This window comes from Nerophis lumbriciformis, linkage group LG24, assembly GCF_033978685.3.
Source record: "Nerophis lumbriciformis linkage group LG24, RoL_Nlum_v2.1, whole genome shotgun sequence".
NCBI classification, from domain to species: domain Eukaryota; kingdom Metazoa; phylum Chordata; class Actinopteri; order Syngnathiformes; family Syngnathidae; genus Nerophis; species Nerophis lumbriciformis.
In genome coordinates this window covers 38,536,559-38,562,034 of record NC_084571.2, presented here as the reverse complement: position 1 = coordinate 38,562,034, position 25,476 = coordinate 38,536,559, and the positions used below count along the sequence as shown (strand labels likewise).

At 38.2% G+C, this 25,476-nt stretch overlaps 1 protein-coding gene across 1 annotated transcript; it reads right to left on the bottom strand.

Annotated features, from left to right (window-relative positions):
- Nucleotides 1-319: 319 nt before the first annotated feature.
- drg2 (developmentally regulated GTP binding protein 2) lies at nt 320-25,476 on the bottom strand. The gene is made up of 13 exons (XM_061982058.1): nt 25,066-25,476; nt 20,395-20,555; nt 17,719-17,808; nt 17,596-17,656; nt 11,409-11,499; nt 11,266-11,338; nt 11,036-11,126; nt 9,271-9,368; nt 9,128-9,204; nt 8,967-9,055; nt 8,840-8,898; nt 3,733-3,786; nt 320-575 (listed from the first exon to the last, which is right to left on the bottom strand). The coding sequence occupies exons 1-13, from the start codon at nt 25,127-25,129 to the stop codon at nt 489-491; spliced, it is 1,095 nt and encodes a 364-aa protein (XP_061838042.1). The 5' UTR covers nt 25,130-25,476; the 3' UTR covers nt 320-488.

The following is a 25,476-nucleotide window of genomic DNA, read 5'->3' as shown; positions in this document are numbered from 1 at the left end:
AAAAATCCCTTTTTTGTATTAGCCTTAAGTAATATTCTAATATTGTGACACACGGAATTTTGGATTTTCATTTGTTGCCACTTCAAATCATCAAAATTAAATGAAATAAACATTTGAATGCATCAGTCTGTGTGCAATGAATAAATATAATGTACAAGTTACACCTTTTGAATGCAATTACTGAAATAAATCAAGTTTTTCAAAATATTCTAATTTACTGGCTTTTACCTGTGTTTGAAACAACACACTTCCAATTGATTATTTTTTAGACGTCATTAAAGTCTTGGAAATATTGACATGTGGAATAAAAAGAAACACACAAAGTTATCTGCAATTTATTAATGTTTTCTCTCTGCTTCAATTTATGTTGTTGAAATAATTAAAAGGTAAATGTCAAACTCAGGTCCGCTGTGTTAAAAATCATATAAAGAGATGTATGGCTGTACACACAAGTTTAGTTTGAAGTAAAGAGTGCCACCTCCAATGGTTTACTTCTTGACAATCTGGATGACGTCCTCGTGCTCCATGATGTGTGTCAGGCCCACCCTCTGAGGACTGTACTTGGTGCTGGTGCCCTACCAACACAATGCAGACTATCACTATATTGATCCACCTACCAACACAATGCAGACTATCACTACATTCATCAACATGAATTCAAAACTAACAATTATGCACATGACCTCCCACATTTATACTTGTGGAGTCATGCATGATGGGATTAGATTATTACCTGAAGTGTCAACACACATGAAGATTTACTTTTGATTGACATTGTCATAGACATATTGATTTGAAGACCTACAGTCGTGATCAAAAGTGTACATACACTTGTAAAGAACATCATGTCATGGCTGTCTTGAGTTTCCTATCATTTCTACAACTCTTATTTTTTTTTGATAGAGTTATTGGAGCACATACTCTTTGGTCACAAAAAACATTCATGAAGTTTGCTTCTTTTATGAATTTATTATGGCTCTACTGAAAATGTGAGGGTCAAAAGTATACATACAGCAATGTTAATATTTGATTACATGTCCCTTGGCAAGTTTACCTACAATTAGGGATGTCCCGATCCAGGTTTTTGCACTTCCGATCCGATACCGATATTGTTTTTGCACTTCCGATCTGATACCGATACTGACCGATACCGATACTGACCGATACTGGCCTATCCGAGCATGTATTAAAGTTTAAAGTTATTTAGCCTACTTAGTTGTCAGAATCATGTTGAAAAGGGTTTTAGTACTCTTGATAACAACTAGCCAGCTGAATTAGGGGAGTTTGAATAATACACAATGGTTGGTAACAAGAAACTGACCTGTTTATTCAAGGATAAACACAAAATAGACAAAATTATACATGACAAACAGAAATGGCATCATTGAACTAGGGCTGGGCGATATGGCCTTTTTTTAATATTGCGATATTTTAAGGCCATATTGCGATACACGATATATATCTCCATATTTTGCCTTAGCCTTGAATGAACACTTGATGCATATAATCACAGCAGTATGATGATTCTATGTGTTTTGATTGATTGATTGAGACTTTTATTAGTAGGTTGCACAGTGAAGTACATATTCCGTACAATTGACCACTAAATGGTAACACCCCAATAACTTTTTCAACTTGTTTAAGTCGGGGTCCACTTAAATTGATTCATGATACAGATATATACTATCAGATATATACTATCATCATAATACAGTCATCACACAAGATAATCACATTGAATTATTTACATTATTTATAATCCAGGGTGTGGAGGGGGGCGCCGGATGTAAGTGTCAAAAAGACAGCCAAAAGAGTTTGATATGAGAATAAATCTAAAGTTAAAATATAGGGTAGAAATGCACCCATTTGCAGGAAATGTAGTCTTGATTTTCAAAATGTTCTTTCAAGGCTTGCATGTCTACATTAAAACATTCTTCTTCATACTGCATTAATATATGCTACTTTTAAACTTTCATGCAGAGAAGGAAATCACAACTAAAAAAAATCACTAATTTTTTCATACGGTGTTGATGTGGAAATTTTTGCCATTTTTATGGTGTGGAGTCTGGACGTGTGGCACCGAATGGAGATAAGCGTCTCGACAGACGTCACAATATTTGAACAATGATGACGAAAACTGTTGTCTCTGTCGTGTCCGTGTGTCGAAAATTGTTATGCGCTTATTTTTTAATTGATTTTGTGCGTGGCATACATTTGCTATGCGCAGAGGACGCTTAAACAGTGCGCAATTGCACAGGCGAGCACCTTAGAGGGAGCGTTGCGCTAGCATCACAGCTAACGTTAGCCATGCTGCTACCTCTCTGCTCGGGGAGGACGTATACGTATGTGACGTATGACGTGACAGTATGTGACGTATGACGTGACAGTATGTGACGTATGTCGTGACAGTATGTGACGTATGACGTGACGTATGACGTGACAGTATGTGACGTGTGTAAGAAGGTGCGCTTGCTGTCTGTGAGAGGGAGACACAGGAAAGAGTGAGAAGAGCCTGTCGTGTAATGCCAGCAGCTAAAAGCAACTGCGTGAGAATTGTGGATGTGTTGAAGGTGTGCTGGAAAATGCGGAACGGAAATTACGGAGCAGCAGAAAAGTGGAATGTATTATTTAAATCGGTGCGTTGGAAAACAGGGACCGGAGTTTTTTTTTAAACTGGATCTGGATCGGCATTTTCCCATGCCTTGCCGATACGCAATTTTTGGCATATATCGGCAGCCGAACCGATCCAAATATCGGATCGGGACATCCTTACCCGCAATAAGGCAATTTTGGTAGCCATCCACAAGCTTCTGCTGGAATTTTTGACCACTCCTCTTGACTAAATTGGTGCAGTTCAGCTCAATGTGTTGATTTTCTGACATGGACTTGTTTCTTCAGCATTGTCCACACGTTTGGGAAGGCCTTCTAAAACCTTCATTCTAGCCTGATTTAGCCATTCCTTTAGACTTAGACTTAGACAAACTTTAATGATCCACAAGGGAAATTGTTCAACACAGTAGCTCAGTTACAATGATGGAAAGTGTAAGGATAGAAAGGACAATGCAAGTATAAATAGACTAATATAGCAATAAAAAAAATAAAAAATCTAACATCTATTTGAAGATGTTGTACAAACTCATAATAAATTATTATTAAAAAATATACTGGTTTTGTAATAAAGCATACTAAAGTTGTGAGAAAATCCGTAACTTTTGTACAAAATACCACAAAAATTTTGTGAGAACATCTAGAAATTATAGTAAAAAATATTTTACTGAATTTTGTACCAAAGCCTCGTATTGTGAGAACATTTATGTGTAAATTTTGCAGAAAATCGTATTAAATTCTTGTAGATATTGACTGTTTTCAGGACATTTTTGTAAAAATCCACTTATTTTGTGGAACAAAACCCATAAAGTCTAGTGAGGAAAATCTATGCATTGGTTTTGTAAAAATATGTATTTAGTATAAAAAGAGGGCCACAAACGCGTCCTGGTCAGGACATTGTGTAGTGGCCTTACCCACAGGTGGTGTTACGGCTGTGATACTACTGTAACTCCACAGGTGGGAAATTGCAGCAAAAATGGTGTGTTTTACAAGCCGTGCAAAAGGGTATGCACACCCTACACTAAGTATTATGTTTTCCTTGCCTCTATCGCAGTGGTGTCAATCGTACAATCATTGACGTATTCTGACATTTAAACACACTGTGAGTGTTGGATCAAGACTTACCCAAACCAGAGCGTACTTGAACTGGCTGGCTAAGGTTCTGTGGATCCGGTGACACTGTAGACAAGACAACCAAAAACACGTCAGCTGAAACCTAAAATGATTCACATGCTGGCCAGATTTAAATGACAGTTCATTGTATTAGATTGGTATATTTCAGTGATAAAAGACTAAGGTGTGTAAAGAGAGCATATTTGACATTTTCACAAAGTTTCTGGGTCTAATATCATACCTGTCAGAATAATTGTATCTAATTTATCACAAAACTTTATGTTTCAATGAGTTCCCGGCGAGCAGACTTTGATCTTACCAAGCGAAAGGCTTGTACTACACTGTGTAGGATGGGAAGCGACATGAAGGTGTCGGTTTCTTTGATGTATTGTAATCCACAGGAAGATTTTGTCTTGACCCGTTATCTACAAAGCAGAGAGGAAGCAGGACCTGACTCCCCTTCAGGCAGCTTTTCTTTGAACTGTTTTGTGACCAAAGGCAGCGGCTGTTTACGACCCCCTTCCTTTAGAAACAGCTGTTGCCATGTAATCAGGGAAAGTCCAAATAAAAGAGGAGGCGTACAATCTTTCGTCAGAGCGTGGGACGACACTGTACAAGGGTACAGGTCCACGCGTTTCTCCTCAATTGAGCCATATTGAATTCTGTCTCTGTTTAATTCCTTGCTTCTTGTCTTGTTCAATAGAAATTCGGTATTTTTTGTAACGGCCCTCCACAAAAAAAAGGAATGTCGGTGAAACAACATGACATATATTGTGAAAAAGGGTTCAAACACAGATGACATCTGCTTGCTCTCACTCATAAAAATGATAATAGAAGTGTTTGAATGTAGCTTGTCGTTACAACTCCGTACAGTGGGTGGCAGTACGCTTCCGGACTACACTTCCCGACACACCTGGTCTGCCAGAGAATAAGAAGACCTGGCAGTGGTGGGGGGGGCCAGTGCTGCCAATTTTGTGACTTTGTGATCATATTTATCGAGTATACAGATTCCTGTCTAGTTTGTGACAGAAGAAATTAAATTTATATTCATTAGAGATGTCTGATAATATCGGGCTGCCGATATTATCGGCCGATAAATGCTTTAAAATGTAATATCGGAAATTATCGGTATCGGTTTTCAAAAAGTAAAATGTATGACTTTTTAAAAGGCCGCTGTGTACACGGACGTAGGGAGAAGTACAGAGCGCCAATAAACCTTAAAGGCACTGCCTTTGCGTGCCGGCCCAGTCACATAATATCTACGGCTTTTCACACACACAAGTGAATGCAACACATACTTGGTCAACAGCCATACAGGTCACACTGAGGGTGGCCGTATAAACAACGTTAACACTGTTACAAATATGCGCCACACTGTGAACCCACACCAAACAAGAATGACAAACACATTTCGGGAGAACATCCGCACCGTAACACAACATAAACACAACAGAACAAATACCCAGAACCCCTTGCAGCACTAACTCTTCCGGGACGCTACAATATACACCCCTCCGCTACCTCCCCCTACCTCAACCTCCTCATGCTCTCTCAGGGAGAGCATGTCCAAAATTCCAAGCTGCTGTTTTGAGGCATGTTAAAAAAAAAATAATGCACTTTGTGACTTCAATAATAAATATGGCAGTGCCATGTTGGCACTTTTTTCCATAACTTGAGTTGATTTATTTTGTAAAACCTTGTTACATTGTTTAATGCATCCAGCGGGGCATCACAACAAAATTAGGCATAATAATGTGTTCATTCCACCACTGTATATATCGGTATTGCTTGATATCGGAATCGGTAATTAAGAGTTGAACAATATCGGAATATCGGCAAAAAAGCCATTATCGGACATCTCTAATATTCATCCATTTATACAGTATTACCTCAACTTTTGATCTTAATTGGTTCTGTGGTGGTGCTTTTGATTGAAAACACTTGTATCTCAAATCAACGCCGCACATTGATATTTATTGAAATCAATTTATAATTTATAATTGGTGCCTGGCCCCCCAAAACAGCACAATTTCAATATGTAACATGCCTTTTAAAACTAACTTTTCGATAAGAAATATTGTATACAACAAAATCTACTACAAACATTTAAAGCAGTTTTATGAAGTCATTTACTTGAGCTTCAAACTACCGGCTGCCACCTACTGATATGGAAGAGTATTACACGGTTACTCTGCCGAGCTCTAGACAGCACCGACACTCTACACCAGGGGTGCTCACACTTTTTCTGCAGGCGAGCTACTTTTCAATTGATCAAGTCGTGGGGATCTACCTCATTCATATATATAATTTATATTTACTTATTTATGAAATATATGTTTTTGTTAACAAGTTAAAGGTGTTTAAAGATAATACAAGCATGTTTAACACATATAGTTAATATTGTTAATAAGTTAAAGGTGTTTAAAGATAATACAAGAATGTTTAACACATAGTTAATATTGTTAACAAGTTAAAGGTGTTTAAATATAATACAAGCATGTTTAACACTTATAGTTAATATTGGTAATAAGTTAAAGGTGTTTAAAGATAATACAAGCATGTTTAACACATATAGTTAATATTGTTAATAAGTTAAAGGTGTTTAAAGATAATACAAGCATGTTTAACACATATAGTTAATATTGTTAATAAGTTAAAGGTGTTTAAAGATAATACAAGCATGTTTAACACATATAGTTAATAAGTTAAAGGTGTTTAAAGATAATACAGGCATGTTTAACACATATAGATCCATTTCTTTCATGAAGACAAGAATATAAGTTGGTGTATTACCTGATTCTGATGACTTGCATTGATTGTAATCAGACAGTGGTGCTGATAACGTCCGCATTTTCGAATGGAGGAGAAAAAAAGTCCTCCTTTCTGTCCAATACCACATGAAAGTGGTTGGTTTGTGGCATCTTATTTGTCCAGCTTCCGTACTCCTTTGTATACACTTTACAAGAAATTAATTGTCGGCAAACTCCGTAGCTTGCTAGTTTGTGCACGCCAGCTTTCTGAGACTCTTATTTTGTTAGCGCAACTGTGCAACTGTGCAGTCGGTCTTTGGAGTTTTGACGACAGGTACGGCGCCAGAGTCTGTTGAAATAAAGTGTTTCTCGCCTTCCAGTCGGTAATTTTAATGAGCTGGCAGCAGCCAGCGTCATCTCAGAAGACCCTCGGGTGCCGTGAATGTCAATCAAGTGACGAAAGTGACGTCATAGTGAAGATTTATGATCGCTCATTTTTAGGACTATTTTTTTAATGCCTGGCTGGTGATCGACTGACACACCCTCCGAGATCGACTGGTAGCTCGCGATCGACGTAATGAGCACCCCTGCTCTACAACAACACATCATTTGCAGACTATAATTACTGGTTTGCAAAAAATATTTTTAACCCAAATAGGTTGAAATTAGATAATCTCCCACGGCACACCAGACTGTATCTCATGGCACACTAGTGTGCCGCGGCGCAGTGGTTGAAAAACACTGATCTAAGTTACATTTAGACCAGTGTAAAAATGCTACTGTGAGGAAGTTGCAAACAGCACTTTTAACTTGACACGGTAATATAAAATAGAATAGACTTTATTGTCATTATATTTGCATATAACGAGATTAAGGACTCCAATTTAAGGTGCGGTAGTGGGAACAAATATGGGGTAAAAATAAATAAATAATAAAATAAAATAAATTACACAACATCAGAGGTGGGTAGTAACGCGCTACATTTACTCCGTTACATCTACTTGAGTAACTTTTGGGATAAATTGTACTTCTAAGAGTAGTTTTAATGCAACGTACTTTTACTTTTACTTGAGTATATTTATAGAGAAGAAACGCTACTTTTACTCCGCTACTTTCTACATTCAGCTCGCTACTCGCTACTAATTTTTATCGATCTGTTAATGCACGCTTTGTTTGTTTTGGTCTGTCAGACAGACCTTCATAGTGCCTGCGTTTCAACAAATACAGTCACTGGTGACGTTCACTCCGTTCCACCAATCAGATGCAGTCACTGGTGACGTTGGACCAATCAAACAGAGCCAGGGGTCACATGACCTGACTTAAACAAGTTGAAAAACGTATTCGGGTGTTATCATTTAGTGGTCAATCGTACGAAATATGTACTGTACTGTGCAATCTACTAATAAAAGTTCCAATCAATCAATCAAAAGTGTGAAGGAAAAAATACCTTTTTTTATTTCAACCGTTCATCCCGTCAAAAGCCTAAAGACTGACTGCACAGTTCCTGTCTTCACAATAAAAGTGCCGCTCCATCGCGCCTGCGCTTTCAAAATAAGAGTCTCCGAAAGCCAGCACAAACAAGCTAGCAAGCTACGGAGTTTGCCGCCAATGTATTTCTTGTAAAGTGTATAAAAACGAATATGGAAGCTGGACAAATAAGAAGCCAAAAACCAACCACTTTCATGTGGTATTAGACAGAAAGGAGGAACTTTTTTTCTCCTCCATTTGAAAACGTGGACGCTATCATCACTACTGTCTGATTACAATCAATGCAAGTCATCAGAATCAGGTAATACACCAACTTATATTCTTGTTTTCATGAAAGAAAGGAATCTATATGTGTTAAACATGCATGTATATTCATTAAAACACCTTTAACATGTAAACAAAAACGGCAAAATAAATAAATATAAATTATATACTGTATATATCAATGTATGTATATATATATATATATGTGTATATATATATATATATATATATATATATATATATATATATATATATATATATATATATAAATATATATATATATATATATATATATATATATATGTGTATATATATATATATATATATATATATATATATGTGTGTGTGTGTATATGTTACTCATCAGTTACTCAGTACTTGAGTAGCTTTTTCACAACATACTTTTTACTTTTACTCAAGTAAATATTTGGTTGACTACTCCTTACTTTTACTTGAGTAATAAATCTCTAAAGTAACAGTACTCTTACTTGAGTACAATTTCTGGCTACTCTACCCACCTCTGCACAACATGCAATAAAGAAAAAAACTAACAATTGAAATAAACAGACTACTATCCGATATAATGTCGAGTGTAGGTTATGTGAGCGTTTACTGACCACATGTTCCACGCTCGCCCCTCTTCTCATTATGATGGCATCGTTGAAATCTGGACGCTCTGATGGCAAACAAAAACACAGGTGATTTTTAAATAAATGAAGAGAGCATTTATAAGCCATTTCTGACCTCCTCTTTTCTTGGTAAAGATGCAAATCAAAGCCAGGTATTCCCAAAGCGTCTCAAGAAGAAAATCCAAGTTGAGCTGCATCCCACAACTAATACAAAAAAAAGAGCACGGTTAAGTCACATTTAGAGCGTGAAAAACACACAGAGTTAATATGGCTGACCTGATAACAACACTGTGAGCCCTGCGAGCCAGGCGGTCCACCTCCTCAATGGAGATTTGATCCACCTTATTGTACACCTGTATGACACATAGGCATGAATGTACACACATGAAGAACATTAGGAGCTTCTAAAAGAAACATACGTATAGACAAGGCATGTAAACTCGGTTGCCGACGATGACGTCGATGAACTCGTCTGGCGTGCTGTCCTCCCTGAAGAGGACTTCTGCATTAAAGATTTCTGAGGTGGTGAGTCAAAGGTAGGGATGCCGCCGATATTTGCAAAAAAATGCGTATCGGCAAGGCATGGGAAAATGCCGATCCAGATCCAGTTAAAAAAAAAAAACTCCGCTCCGTGTTTTCCAACGCACCTATTTAAATAGTACATTCCACTTTTCTGCTGCTCCCTATAATTTCCGTTCCGCATTTTCCAGCACACCTTCAACACATCCACAGGTCTGTGGATTCGAACGCAGTTGCTTTTAGCTGCTGGCATTACACGACAGGCTCTTCTCACTCTTTCCTGTGTCTCCCTCTCACAGACAGCAAGCGCACCTTCTTACACACGTCACATACTGTCACGTCATACGTCACATACTGTCACGTCATACGTCACATACGTATACGTCCTCCCCGAGCAGAGAGGTAGCAGCATGGCTAACGTTAGCTGTGATGCTAGCGCAGCCGTGCGAGCAACGCTCCCTCTAAGGTGCTCGCCTGTGCAATTGCGCACTGTTTAAGCGTCCTCTGCGCATAGCAAATCTATGCAACGCACAAAATCAAATAAAAAAATAAGCGCATAACAATTTTCGACACACGGACACGACAGAGAAAACAGTTTTCGTCATCATTGTTCAAATATTGTAACGTCTGTCGAGGCGCTTATCTCCGTTCGGTGCCACACGTCCACACCATCAAAATGCTGAGGCAAAAATGTCCACATCAACACCGTATGAAAAAATTAGTGATTTTTTTAGTTGTGATTTCCTTCTCTGCATGAAAGTTTAAAAGTAGCATATATTAATGCAGTATGAAGAAGAATGTTTTAATGTAGACATGCAAGCCTTCAAAGAAAATGTTGAAAATCAAGACTACATTTCCTGCAAATGGGTGCATTTCTACCCTATATTTTAACTTTAGATTCTCATATCAAACTCTTTTGGCTGTCTTTTTGACACTTACATCCGGCGCCCCCCTCCACACCCTGGATTATAAATAATGTAAATAATTCAATGTGATTATCTTGTGTGATGACTGTATTATGATGATAGTATATATCTGATAGTATATATCTGTATCATGAATCAATTTAAGTGGACCCCGACTTAAACAAGTTGAAAAACTTATTGGGGTGTTACCATTTAGTGGTCAATTGTACGGAATATGTACTTCACTGTGCAACCTACTAATAAAAGTCTCAATCAATCAATCAAAACACACAGAATCATCATACTGCTGTGATTATATGCATCAAGTGTTCATTCAAGGCTAAGGCAAAATATCGAGATATATATGGTGTATCGCAATATGGCCTTAAAATATCGCAATATTAAAAAAAGGCCATATCGCCCAGCCCTAGTTCAATGATGCCATTTCTGTTTGTCATTTTGTCTATTTTGTGTTTATCCTTGAATAAACAGGTCAGTTTCTTGTTACCAACCATTGTGTATTATTCAAACTCCCCTAATTCAGCTGGCTAGTTGTTATCAAGAGTACTAAAACCCTTTTCAACATGATTCTGACAACTAAGTAGGCTAAATAACTTTAAACTTTAATACATGCTCGGATAGGCCAGTATCGGTATCGGATCGGAAGTGCAAAAACCTGGATCGGGACATCCCTAGTCAAAAGCATCACAAAACTGGTGCATTTGAGTTCCATGTTGTGTTCCTCGGCTGTGAAGGATACTGTATTCATGAAGGATGAGCTGAACCAGCTTCTCAGAGCACTGTGTGAGAGGAACTGTGGAGTTATAGGAGAGGCCGCCACCTTTCTTTTGCTACAGAGAGACATGGTACACCAAATATTAATACAAATCAAAATGTAGGAATACTAAGTTTTGCTTTTGATGTTGCACAACACAAACACATTTTCTTATTCTGCGAAAATGATATTTTTTAATTTTTTAAAGGACCAACCTTAAAATATATATTGGGTTTAAGCCTGTTCAACCTGATGCCCACCGACTCCAACTCTTTTTCTAAAAGTTCCCTGCAGAGACAAAGCCAATAAACGTCATGAGTGACACATGAAACCCACCAACAAAGTGAGCGTCACCCACCTTTGCACGTCGCCTTTGGTGGCGTCCAACATCATGATGACAACATCTGCCGTCCGGGCAACCGCAATGACTTGGCGACCACGACCCTTACCTGTACAGATGTCAAAGGTCAGCATATGACAAATGCATAATAATAATAACATCATCCAATACATACGTTGTGCCATTGCTAAGATTTTAATTAGGTCTCAATGAATGATAAATGAAATCAAACTTGATAACTTTGACTGATAAATTGCCAAGTTTGTTTTCCTGGTCTGGCCCTTTCAAAAATTGTGCAATGGAGTTCACGTTGTGAATCACTCTCAGCACTAGGGATGATGTTTGATAAGAAATTATCGAGTTCGAGCCCATTATCGAATCCTCTTATCGAACCGATTCCTTATCGATTCCAGATAGGTTGTTGTATATGGAAAAAAACACAATATTTGTTTTAACAAAAGCTCACTTTTATTTTATAAGAAAAAATTTTAATTAAATAAATAAATAAATATTGACTGTTACCCCCCTAAAAAAAATATATATATATTGACTGTTGTTACCCAAAGTATATTAAGTGGGATTTTTCAGAAAAACAAATATACATAGTAACACAAAAACAACCTGTCTCTGTGATCACTATAGGTGTATAAATAATAATATAGTGTTAAATAAAATCAGTCCCTTGGGCACAAAACTGAAAATAATACAGCTCTCCAAAAAGTGCACTTCTGCTGCTATTGGAACATACTAACTAACTACCGTATTTTCCGCACTATTAGCCGCACCTAAAAACCACAAATTTACTCAAAAGCTGACAGTGCGGCTTTTAACCCGGTGCGCTTTATATATGGATTAATATTACGATTCATTTTCATAAAGTTTCGATCTCGCAACTTCGGTAAACAGCCGCCATCTTTTTTCCCGGTAGAACAGGAAGCGCTTCTTCTTCTACGCAAGCAACCGCCAAAGTAAGCACCCGCCCCCATAGAACAGGAAGCGCTTCTTCTTCTACTGTAAGCAACCACCCGCCAGCGTAGAAGAAGAAAAAGCACGCGGATATACCGTACGTTTCATTTCCTTTGTGTGTTTACATCTGTAAAGACCACAAAATGGCTCCTACTAAGCGTCAGGGATCCGGTTCATGAAAAGACGCAATCTCTCCATCCGCACACGGATTACTATTTCACAGCAACTGATATTCCTGTGAACCGCACTGGATACAACGGGAGCACGTACGGTGAATATTCGCACCACAGGGAATGAGAAGTCATCCTTCACTGTGGTTCTAGCTTGCCATGCTAATGGCCAGAAACTTCCACCCATGGTGATATTCAAAAGGAAGACCTTGCCAAAAGAGACCTTTCCAGCCGGCGTCATCATAAAAGCTAACTCGAAGGGATGGATGAAGCAAAGATGAGCGAGTGGTTAAGGTAAGTTTAAGTTTACGCGAAGAGGCCGGGTGGCTTTTTTCACGCAGCTCTGTCCATGTTGATATACGTATGTTTGTGATTGCACATTTGCGTACATTTTGGGAGTGAACAGAGTTGTTAGAACGCTGGTTTTTAATATATTATTAAAGTTTGACTGACCTATCTGGCTGTTTTTTTGACATTCCTTTAGCGCAGTTAGATGCGGCTTACAACACCGGGCGGCTTATAGGTGGACAAAGTTTTGAAATATGCCGTTCATTGAAGGCGCGGCTTTTAACCCAGGGCGCCTTATGGTGCGGAAAATACGGTACACACACTATGACACTAAGAACGCCACAGTCATCAATCAACAATTCTTCCCCCCTTACATGAGAGCGAAGTCTGGCAATAATTGCATATTGCCTGTTCTGCCCTCACTATACGTGTTGAGCTTATATTTATTTATTAGCCTTTATTTAACCAGGTAAAATCCCATTGAGATCAAAGATCTCTTTTCCAAGGGAGACCTGGCCAAGAGGGCAGCAGCAAGGTTACATTAAAAACAGTAAACAAATACATAAAACATCACATTTACAACATTAAAACTTGTTCACATGACACATGTGCATACAGACAAGGTAGACTGCAGTCCTTTCACAGAAGCTTTAAACTCATTCAACGTAACTCGGGTTTGAAGTTTAATGTTCGATTGTAGGTTATTCCAAGCCTTCGGTGCTGAAAACCTAAATGCTTTCTTGCCCAGTTCAGTTCTTACTTTGGGGACGGCAAATTGCAGAACATTCATTGAACGAAGATTGTGACTTCCTTGTTTCTTTGTTAAAAGACAAGACAGATAAGATGGAGTGATACCCAGAATGGTTTTGTAGATGAAAACATACCAATGATTGAGACGTCGAGCACATAAAGATGTCCAGTTAACCATTGAGTATAACACACAATGGTGAGTAAGTTGGTGATGAATCTCAGTGCCCCGTGGTACACACTATCCAGCTTGTGGAGACAACATTCATGTACAACACATCTCCATAGTCAATAACAGGTAAAAAGGTTGTTTCCACCAATTTCTGTTTCACAGTAAAAGAAAAGCAAGACTTGTTTCTATAATAAAATCCCAGTAAAAGTTTCAGTTTTTTTTTTACAACATACTGAATGTGCTCCTTAAAACTCAAGTGGTCATCAATTAAAAATCCTAAATATTTAAAAGCAGATACTAACATAATTTGTTGCCCATTTCTTGTTAAAATGTTCTCACACATGTGGTAAAGAGCATACACTTTGTTTTCTCTGCATATATACTATTATACAGCTTGGCACACAGCTAACAAACAATCCAAAGCAGATTAATCCATTTAGGCTCTTTATTCTTGTTGATCTTGCTTTGTCTTTTCCTATCTTTACTTTTGTCTTGCACTGGACTGTTATTTTATTTTTTTTAAACTGAAATACACACAATGACAAATGTATAAGCTATGCGATTCAATTACCAGATTGAAATGTACCGTATTTTCCGCACTATTAGCCGCACCTAAAAACCACAAATTTACTCAAAAGCTGACAGTGCGGCTTATAACCCGGTGCGCTTTATATATGGATTAATATTAAGATTCATTTTCATAAAGTTTCGGTCTCGCAACTACGGTAAACAGCCGCCATCTTTTTTCCCCGTAGAAGAGGAAGTGCTTCTTCTTCTACGCAAGCAACCGCCAAGGTAAGCACCCGCCCCCATAGAACAGGAAGCGCTTCTTCTTCTACTGTAAGCAACCACCCGCCCGCGTAGAAGAAGAAGAAGAAGCGCGCGGATATTACGTTTCATTTCCTTTGTGTGTTTACATCTGTAAAGACCACAAAATGGCTCCTACTAAGCGACAGGTTTCCGGTTCATGAAAAGACGCAATCTCTCCATCCGCACACGGACTACTATTTCACAGCAACTGCCTAAAGACTTTCAAGAAAAGCTGGCTACTTTCCGTGCATATTGTAAAAACAAGATAGCTGAAAAAAAGATCCGGCCAGAGAACATTATCAACATGGACGAGGTTCCACTGACTTTTGATATTCCTGTGAACCGCACTGTGGATACAACGGGAGCACGTACGGTGAATATTCGCACCACAGGGAATGAGAAGTCATCCTTCACTGTGGTTCTAGCTTGCCATGCTAATGGCCAGAAACTTCCACCCATGGTGATATTCAAAAGGAAGACCTTGCCAAAAGAGACCTTTCCAGCCGGCGTCATCATAAAAGCTAACTCGAAGGGATGGATGGATGAAGAAAAGATGAGCAAGTGGTTAAGGGAAGTTTACGCGAAGAGGCCGGGTGGCTTTTTTCACGCAGCTCCGTCCATGTTGATATACGACTCCATGCGCGCCCACATCACGCTGGTTTTTAATATATTATTAAAGTTTGACTGACCTATCTGACTGTTTTTTTGACATTCCCTTTAGCGCAGTTAGATGCGGCTTATAACACGGGGCGGCTTATAGGTGGACAAAGTTTTGAAATATGCCGTTCATTGAAGGCGCGGCTTATAACCCAGGGCGGCTTATGGTGCGGAAAATACGGTAATATATTCTGTAGACATACCCTCATCCGCTCTCTTTTCCTGGGGGTCTGGCGGCAGATTTCTTTGACTTTATGGTTGGAAATGCATCTGCTTTGAGTGTCGCAGGATATCCACACATTCTTGCCATCTCTGTCGTAGCATAGCTTTCGTCGGTAAAGTGTGCGGAACAAACGTCCAATTTCTTGCCACTTTGGCATCTTTGGGCCACTGGTGCAACTTGAATCCGTCCCTGTTCGTGTTGTTACACCCTCCGACAACACACCGACGAGGCATGATGTCTCCAAGGTACGGAAAACAGTCGAAAAAACGGAAAATAACAGAGCTGATCTGACTCGGTGTTTGAGAAAATGGCGGATTGCTTCCCGATGTGACGTCAGCGAATATTAGAAAGCCGTTTAATTCGCCAAAATTCACCCATTTAGAGTTCGGAAATCGGTTAAAAAAATATATGGTCTTTTTTTCTGCAACATCAAGGTATATATTGACGCTTACATAGGTCTGGTGATAATGTTCCCCTTTAAACACTTTCCACCGTAATATTGAGTTACATAAACAAGTTAAACAGTTTACTTACAGACTTATCTTTTCCAAGGCTTGTAAGAGCTAACACAACTTGTCTACCGTATTTTCCGCACCATAAGCCGCCCTGGGTTATAAGCCGCGCCTTCAATGAACGGCATATTTCAAAACTTTGTCCACCTATAAGCCGCCCCGTGTTATAAGCCGCATCTAACTGCGCTAAAGGGAATGTCAAAAAAACAGTCAGATAGGTCAGTCAAACTTTAATAATATATTAAAAACCAGCGTGATGTGGGCGCGCATGGAGTCGTATATCAACATGGACGGAGCTGCGTGAAAAAAGCCACCCGGCCTCTTCGCGTAAACTTACCTTAACCACTCGCTCATCTTTTCTTCATCCATCCCTTCGAGTTAGCTTTTATGATGACGCCGGCTGGAAAGGTCTCTTTTGGCAAGGTCTTCCTTTTGAATATCACCATGGGTGGAAGTTTCTGGCCATTAGCATGGCAAGCTAGAACCACAGTGAAGGATGACTTCTCATTCCCTGTGGTGCGAATATTCACCGTACGTGCTCCTGTTGTATCCACAGTGCGGTTCACAGGAATATCAAAAGTCAGTGGAACCTCGTCCATGTTGATAATGTTCTCTGGCCGGATCTTTTTTTCAGCTATCTTGTTTTTACAATATGCACGGAAAGTAGCCAGCTTTTCTTGAAAGTCTTTAGGCAGTTGCTGTGAAATAGTAATCCGTGTGCGGATGGAGAGATTGCGTCTTTTCATGAACCGGATCCCTGTCGCTTAGTAGGAGCCATTTTGTGGTCTTTACAGATGTAAACACACAAAGGAAATGAAACGTACGGTAATATCCGCGCGCTTTTTCTTCTTCTACGCGGGCGGGTGGTTGCTTACAGTAGAAGAAGAAGCGCTTCCTGTTCTATGGGGGCGGGTGCTTACCTTGGCGGTTGCTTGCGTAGAAGAAGAAGCACTTCCTCTTCTACGGGGAAAAAAGATGGCGGCTGTTTACCGTAGTTGCGAGACCGAAACTTTATGAAAATGAATCTTAATATTAATCCATATATAAAGCGCACCGGGTTTTTTTCTGTCAGCTTTTGAGTAAATTTGTGGTTTTTAGGTGCGGCTAATAGTGCGGAAAATACGGTAAACAGTTTACTTACAGACTTATCTTTTCCAAGGCTTGTAAGAGCTAACACAACTTGTCTACCCCTCAATTGTCTCAACCCGGAAGTGCCCAAACTAATGACGCGTAGTATTTTCATATCGCCACAAGGTGTCAGTAAGAGTCCACAATCAAATGGGCATAACATTGCAGGTCCCACAGGGCATTCGTTCCCAGGATTCGAATAAAGAACGAACTCTTTTTCTTTACTATAGTGGCCTCGATAACGGGAACCCGTTCTCAAAAAGGGATTTGAGTCCATGGAATCGGTTCTTTTCTTATCGAACAACTGGGAGAACTGATTTCGAACATCATCCCTAATTATGTCAGTACTTGGAAAGGTAACAACAGGCTTATTATTCCAGTTGCACTTTGCGCTTCAGTTAAGAGTCAAATTTGAGCACTAGCAACTTTGTAAAAAGCAAACTTTCCCATGCAGCTTTTGCATTGGGTCTTACAAGAGGGTGCAGGTGTGGCTCATGTTGTGGTAAATGAAGAGAAAGTACAGAAGACTAACCTTGGGCGGCACCCTCAATGATCCCTGGCAAATCCAGCAACTGGATGTTGGCCCCTTTGTACTAGGAGTAGAAAAAGGTGAGTGTTAGTAGAAAGAAGATAGTAGGATGAAAGTCACGCGTACCTCAATGACCCCTGGTATGCAAGTGAGGGTGGTGAACTCATAGGAGGCTGCTTCACTGGCCGTTGCTGTCATCAAGCTGAGGAAGGTGGACTGCAGGGGACAAATATATGATCATTTACCGACATATTCGTTCATAAAAGCCACCGTCTGGTTAATGACGCGTACCAGCCTTCCAAAATATGCCACAACCCTAAATATAAAACAAACCGCTATTTTGCAAGACCCAAGAAACAAAATGAATATTAAGAAATAATCTATAAATCATGTTTTCCAGTATCAGAAAACCTGCCTTTCTCATACGGTTTCCGAAGTAAAAATGACCGTCTTATGCTTGGGGCAATACAGTATATAATAGGTAGGTTTGAGCGATATACACGATATAAAACAAGAATGGGAATGAATTCCACCTGAGAAGCTTAAAAAATGTGTCTCCTCAGTTCCCAAACGTTTACTGAGTGTTGTTAAAAGAAAAGGTGATGTAACACAGTGGTGAACATGCCCTTTCCCAACTACTTTGGCACGTGTTGCAGCCATGAAATTCTAAGTTAATTATTTGCAAAAAAAAAATAAAGTTTATGAGATTGAACATCAAATATGTTGTCTTTGTAGCATATTCAACTGAATATGGGTTGAAAATTATTTGCAAATCATTGTATTTCGTTTATATTTACATCTAACACAATTTCCCAACTCATATGGAAATGGGGTTTGTAGTTGTTTGAATGACTCTTACCATAATATGTTACGTTAACATACCAGTTGGTTATTTATGCCTCATATAACGTACACTTATTCAGCCTGTTGTTCATTATTCTTTATTTATTAGGGCCCGCATGGCCCATTGCATAAGGACTCCCACAGGGAGTCCTTATGCAATGGGACATAAGGACCTATTGAATTTGTAAGGTTTTATTCTTTCTTTATTATTATTCTTCCGCCACTTCTTTGAGCACTAATTTGACCCACTTAACATGCTTCAAAACTCACCATATTTGACCCACGAAAATTGTCTTTTAATAAAAAAAACGAACCCCAAAACTCAAAATTGCGCTCTAGCGCCCCCTAGAAAAAAAAAAAAACTAGACTGCCTGTAACTCCCACTAGGAAGGTCGGAGAGACATGAAACAAAAACCTCTATGTAGGTTTGACTTAGACCTAGTTTTCATAATTGTATATCCTCGGGCAAAAATCAACAGGAAGTTGGCAATTCCCCCTTCAAGACAAAAAAGTACTAAAAACAGTCACTTTTGCCTTTTTGAGCTGTAATTTGACCCCCTTAACATGCTTCAAAACTCACCAAACTGAACGCACACATCAGGACTGGCAAAAATTGTGATCTAATAAAAAAACCTAACCCCAAATTTAAAAATTGCGCTCTAGAGCAATTTTTGAATAAAACGGAGAAAAAACTGCTCCTCGGAAGAAAAAAATGACAAAACTGCCTGTAACTCCCACTGGGAAGGTCGGAGAGACATGAAACAAAATCCTCTCCGTAGGTCTCACTTAGACCTCCATCCATCCATCCATCTTCTTCCGCTTATCCGAGGTCGGGTCGCGGGGGCAGCAGCTTAAGCAGGGAAGCCCAGACTTCCCTCTCCCTAGCCACTTCGTCCAGCTCCTCCCGGGGGATCCCGAGGCGTTCACAGGCCAACCGGGAGACATAGTCTTCCCAGCGTGTCCTGGGTCTTCCCCGGGGCCTCCTACCGGTCGGACGTGCCCGAAACACCTTCCTAGGGAGGCGTTCGGGTGGCATCCTGACCAGATGCCCGAACCACCTCATCTGGCTCCTCTCACCTACATTTCATAAATTGACAACCCCCAGCAAAAATCTACAAGAAGCTTGCTATTCCCCCTTCAACACAACATTTTTGTAAAAACCGGTCACCTTTCTTCAAACATTATCTCCTCTGAGCGTGTTTGTTGTTTCGGCTTCAAACTAACACAGGAGAGAGATTGAACCCTTTTGATTAAAAGTTATCGAAAGAGTTTTAATACCGGCTCCGGTTTTGATTTTATGACCCTTCAAAGAGCCGCTGCGCTGATGCTGCTGTTTTTTTCAAGAAGGCTGCTTAAAAGCAGGAAGCACCAGCGTGCCCACACAATGCAGACAAGGTAGGTACACTACACAAAAGTATTGGGACAATTCGGACTAAAAGTAGACAAAAGTATTGGGACGCTTATGACGAAAACTGAACAAAAGTATTGGGACACTTAGGACTAGCACCTGCCAAAAATGCGGGCCCGACCAAAGCTGCTTGCAGCTTTAATTTCAAATTGCCTTTCAAATGTCTATTCTTGGTGTTGGCTTTTATCAAATACATTTCCCCAAAAATGCGACTTATACTCCAGTGCGACTTATATATGTTTTTTCCCTTCTTTATTGTGCATTTTCGGCCGGTGCGACTTATACTCCGGAGCGACTTATACTCCAAAAAATGTGGTAATATTCAAGTCAAAATGGAGCATTGTTGGCGCATTTGGAGGTTGTTTTTTTTAATGGGTGGAATAGAGGACCTCCCATTGTTAGAATCCTCAAAAAAAAACAAACATCCGTCTTCATGTCTTTCATAATGATTGTGAACGATAGGCAAAATTCCCCCTCCAAAAAACTGCAGGTTCCTTTCAGGAAAAAGCAAAAGCCTCTTGAGTTCAGAGCACAACTTGGCCTTGACATACCTTACCCACAGAGGGGAAACCAATAAGAGCAACGCGAGCATCTCCAGATTTCATAACATCGAAGCCTTCTCCTTTGGCCCCCGCTGACTTGGAGGGTTCCAGCAGCTGAGCTCTGTATTTGGCTAACTTGGCCTTCAGCAGGCCCAGGTGGTACTCAGTGGCTGTGGAAGGAAAGGAAGCACCGTCAGCTGTCATCATCCATCATTGTCATTATATTAGTGATGATAACCTCCACAACCATTGTCATTATATTACCCATGATAACCTCCACAACCATTGTCATTATATTACTGATGATAACCTCCACAACCATTGTCATTATATTACTGATGATAACCTCCACAATCATTGTCATTATATTAGTGATGATAACCTCCACAACCATTGTCATTATATTACTGATGATAACCTCCACAACCATTGTCATTATATTACTGATGATAACCTCCACAATCATTGTCATTATATTAGTGATGATAACCTCCACATTAAACAATAAGGAGACTACAACACTTTGAGTATTTTACACTGCCATACAAAGAATTAGACACATTCATAAATAAAACCAAAACACAGACAACCAATACGGATACAGAGCCAACATCTCAACATCAATGGCATGAATCCAAATAACGGAAGAGATCACAAATGCAATAGATAGTCAAAAATGTGCTGCTGCAGTGTTTAAAAGCATTTGACACAATTAATCACAACATCTTAATAAACTAATTGGAACGGGATGGCATCAACTGGACAAGAAGCTACTTAACCAACAGGAAGCAATACGTGAAGATAGGCCAACACACTTCCACAGAGCTAAAAATATCAGAGATCAATACTCAACCCAAAATTGTTCAATCTCTATAATAATGTTACAAATGAACTTAAAGTTAGTAATATTTGCAGATGACACAAGTGTGTTTTGTTCAGGAGAGAACACACAGAAGATAATACAAATAATAACAGAAGAAATGAACAAGTTAAAAAGATGGTTTGACAAAAACAGACTATCTTTGAATCTCAGTAAGACTAAAATAATGCAATTTGGTAACAGTAGAAGAGAGAGTCAAACACAAATAGACGGAGTAAGTATTGAAAGGGTCAAAGAAAACATTTTTGGGTGTAATAATAGATGATATTATTACATCTACATAAAGTAGCAAGAGAAAAACATGTGTTGGATGTAGACCTTCAGAAGAAAAAACACGTGTTGGATGTAGACTTTAGAAGAAAAAACACGTGTTGGATGTAGACCTTTAGAAGAAAAAACACGTGTTGGATGTAGACCTTTAGAAGAAAAAGCATGTGTTGGATGTAGACCTTTAGAAGAAAAAACACGTGTTGGATGTAGACCTTGACGAGAAAAAACACGTGTTGGATGTAAACTTTTAGAAGGAAAAAACATGTTTGGATGTAGACCTTTAAAAGAAAAAACATGTGTTGGATGTAAACTTTTAGAAGAAAAAAAACATGTTAGATGTAGACCTTTAGAAGAAAAAACATGTGTTGGATGTAGACCTTTAGAAGAAAAAACATGTGTTGGATGTAGACCTTTAGAAGAAAAAGCATGTGCTGGATGTAGCCCTTAGAAGAAAAAACATGTGTTGGATGTAGACCTTTAGAAGAAAAAACATGTGTTGGATGTAGACCTTTAGAAGAAAAAACATGTGTTGGATGTAGACCTTTAGAAGAAAAAACATGTGTTGGATGTAGACCTTTAGAAGAAAAAACATGTGTTGGATGTAGACCTTTAGAAGAAAAAACATGTGTTGGATGTAGACCTTTAGAAGAAAAAACATGTGTTGGATGTAGACCTTTAGAAGAAAAAACATGTGTTGGATGTAGACCTTTAGCAGAAAAAGCATGTGTTGGATGTAGACCTTTAGAAGAAAAAGCATGTGTTGGATGTAGACCTTTAGAATAAAAAGCATGTGTTGGATGTAGACCTTCAGAAGAAAAAACACGTGTTGGATGTAGACTTTAGAAGAAAAAACACGTGTTGGATGTAGACCTTTAGAAGAAAAAGCATGTGTTGGATGTAGACCTTTAGAAGAAAAAGCATGTGTTGGATGTAGACCTTTAGAAGAAAAAGCATGTGTTGGATGTAGACCTTTAAAAGAAAAAACACGTGTTGGATGTAGACCTTTAGAAGAAAAAACATGTTGGATGTAAACCTTGACGAGAAAAAACATGTGTTGGATGTAAACCTTGACGGAAAAAAACACGTGTTGGATGTAAACTTTTAGAAGAAAAAAAACGTGTTGGATGTAGACCTTTAAAAGAAAAAACATGTTGGATGTAAACTTTTAGAAGAAAAAAAACATGTTGGATGTAGACCTTTAAAAGAAAAAACACGTGTTGGATGTAGACCTTTAAAAGAAAAAACATGTTGGATGTAAACTTTTAGAAGAAAAAAAACATGTTGGATGTAGACCTTTAAAAGAAAAAACATGTGTTGGATGTAGACCTTTAGCATAAAAAACATGTTGGATGTAGACCTTTAGAAGAAAAAACACGTGTTGGATGTAGACCTTTAGAAGAAAAAACATGTGTTGGATGTACACCTTGACGAGAAAAAACATGTATTGGATGTAAACTTTTAGAAGAAAAAAACGTGTTGGATGTAGACCTTGACAAGAAAAACGTGTTGGATGTAGACCTTTAGAAGACAAAACATGAGTTGGATGTAAACCTTGACAAGAAAAAACATGTGTTGGATGTAGATTTTTAGAAGAAAAAACACGTGTTGGATGTAGACCTTAGAAGAAAAAGCATGTATTGGATGTAAACCTAGACGAGAAAAAAACATGTGTTGGATGTAAACTTTTAGAAGAAAAAACATGTGTTGGATGTAAACTTTGACAAGAAAAAACATGTTGGATGTAGACCTTGACAAGAAAAAACATGTTGGATTTAGACCTTTAGAAGACAAAACATGAGTTGGATGTAAACCTTGACAAGAAAAAACATGTGTTGGATGTAGATTTTTAGAAGAAAAAACACATGTTGGATGTAGACCTTAGAAGAAAAAGCATGTATTGGATGTAAACCTAGACGAGAAAAAACACGTGTTGGATGTAAACTTTTAGAAGAAAAAACGTGTTGGATGTAGACCTTTAAAAGAAAAAACATGTGTTGGATGTAGACCTTGACAAGAAAAACGTGTTGGATGTAGACATTGACAAGAAAAAACTTGTTGGATTTAAACTTTGACAAGAAAAACATGTTGGATGTAGACCTTTAGAAGAAGAAAAATGTGTTGGATGTAGACCTTTAGAAGGAAAAACATGTGTTGGATGTAGACTTTGACAAGAAAAACATGTTGGATGTAAACCTTTAGAAGGAAACAATGTGTTCCTACAACTTATATGATTCACTTTAAGACTTTTCAAACTACAAATGTTCACAAAGTACACTGAACAAGAATTATGATGAATATCTTGAACCCTTTCTATTTTATTTTATTGAGACAAAGTTTACTTATGTATTTAATATGTGTTTACTTACTATGGTATATTATGTATTTAATATTATTTACTTACTATGGTATATTATGTATTTAATATGTGTTTACTTACTATGGTATATTATGTATTTAATATGTGTTTACTTACTATGGTATATTATGTATTTAATATGTGTTTACTTACTATGGTATATTATGTATTTGTTTACTTACTATGGTATATTATGTATTTAATATGTGTTTACTTACTATGGTATATTATGTATTTAATATGTGTTTACTTACTATGGTATATTATGTATTTAATATGTGTTTACTTACTATGGTATATTATGTATTTAATATGTGTTTACTTACTATGGTATATTATGTATTTAATATGTGTTTACTTACTATGGTATATTATGTATTTAATATGTGTTTACTTACTATGGTATATTATGTATTTAATATGTGTTTACTTACTATGGTATATTATGTATTTAATATGTGTTTACTTACTATGGTATATTATGTATTTAATATGTGTTTACTTACTATGGTATATTATGTATTTAATATGTGTTTACTTACTATGGTATATTATGTATTTAATATGTGTTTACTTACTATGGTATATTATGTATTTAATATGTGTTTACTTACTATGGTATATTATGTATTTAATATGTGTTTACTTACTATGGTATATTATGTATTTAATATGTGTTTACTTACTATGGTATATTATGTATTTGTTTACTTACTATGGTATATTATGTATTTAATATGTGTTTACTTACTATGGTATATTATGTATTTGTTTACTTACTATGGTATATTATGTATTTAATATGTGTTTACTTACTATGGTATATTATGTATTTGTTTACTTACTATGGTATATTATGTATTTGGAAATGGGCTACAATTGCTATGGTATGAAAAGGAGTAGGATTAAATGAGCTCTGCTTCTTCCTAACCCTTCTCGGACGTGCTATAATGAAACAACATGACAGATGTGATGCATCACGTTGTATCATATGTGATGCATCAGGTTGTATCATATGTGATGCATCACGTTGTATCATATGTGATGCATCACCTTGTATCATATGTGATGCATCAGGTTGTATCATATGCATGTTGCACGACAAAACTGAAAGGGACAAGCGGTAGAAAATGGATGAACTGAAATGAAAGTTATTGTATTAGCACTATCTTACCTTTGTTTTTCTGCGTCCGAGAAATTTCTCTCTCCACTTCTGCGATCTTGTCCAGAATGCCCATAATGAAGAATGAATTATGAAGTTTGTGTGCGAGGACCAAACTAAACGTCCCACTTTAGCCCGGTTAGCTAAACCGCTACACCAGCGAAGCAACTGGATTGGAACACCTGGCCGCTGATAAAAAGACGCTTCATGAAACGCGCGGATGTCCGACTGAGGACCAGCAGTCAGAGAGTGTGAAGTACGCGACTTAAAAGGCTGAAAGTAGCAGACATGAACACTTAAATGTTGGATCTTCTCCTCCTCGACATGCTGGTCATCTGCACTGGAGGCCACTCTTCTTCTACACGACGTGTGTTGACGGCTATCAGGAGGCTTGTCAAAGTACTGCCCCCTGTCTGCCGGAGT

Coding starts and splice junctions, on each gene's coding strand:
- drg2 (XM_061982058.1), bottom strand. CDS start 25,129: ATGGGCATTCTGGACAAGATCGCAGAAGTGGAGAGAGAAATTTCTCGG. Junction 11,339..11,408: donor ACCAAAGGCGACGTGCAAAG/GTGGGTGACGCT, acceptor TTGTCTCTGCAG/GGAACTTTTAGAAAAAGAGT. Junction 9,369..11,035: donor GCTCATCCTTCATGAATACA/GTATCCTTCACA, acceptor TCACCACCTCAG/AAATCTTTAATGCAGAAGTC.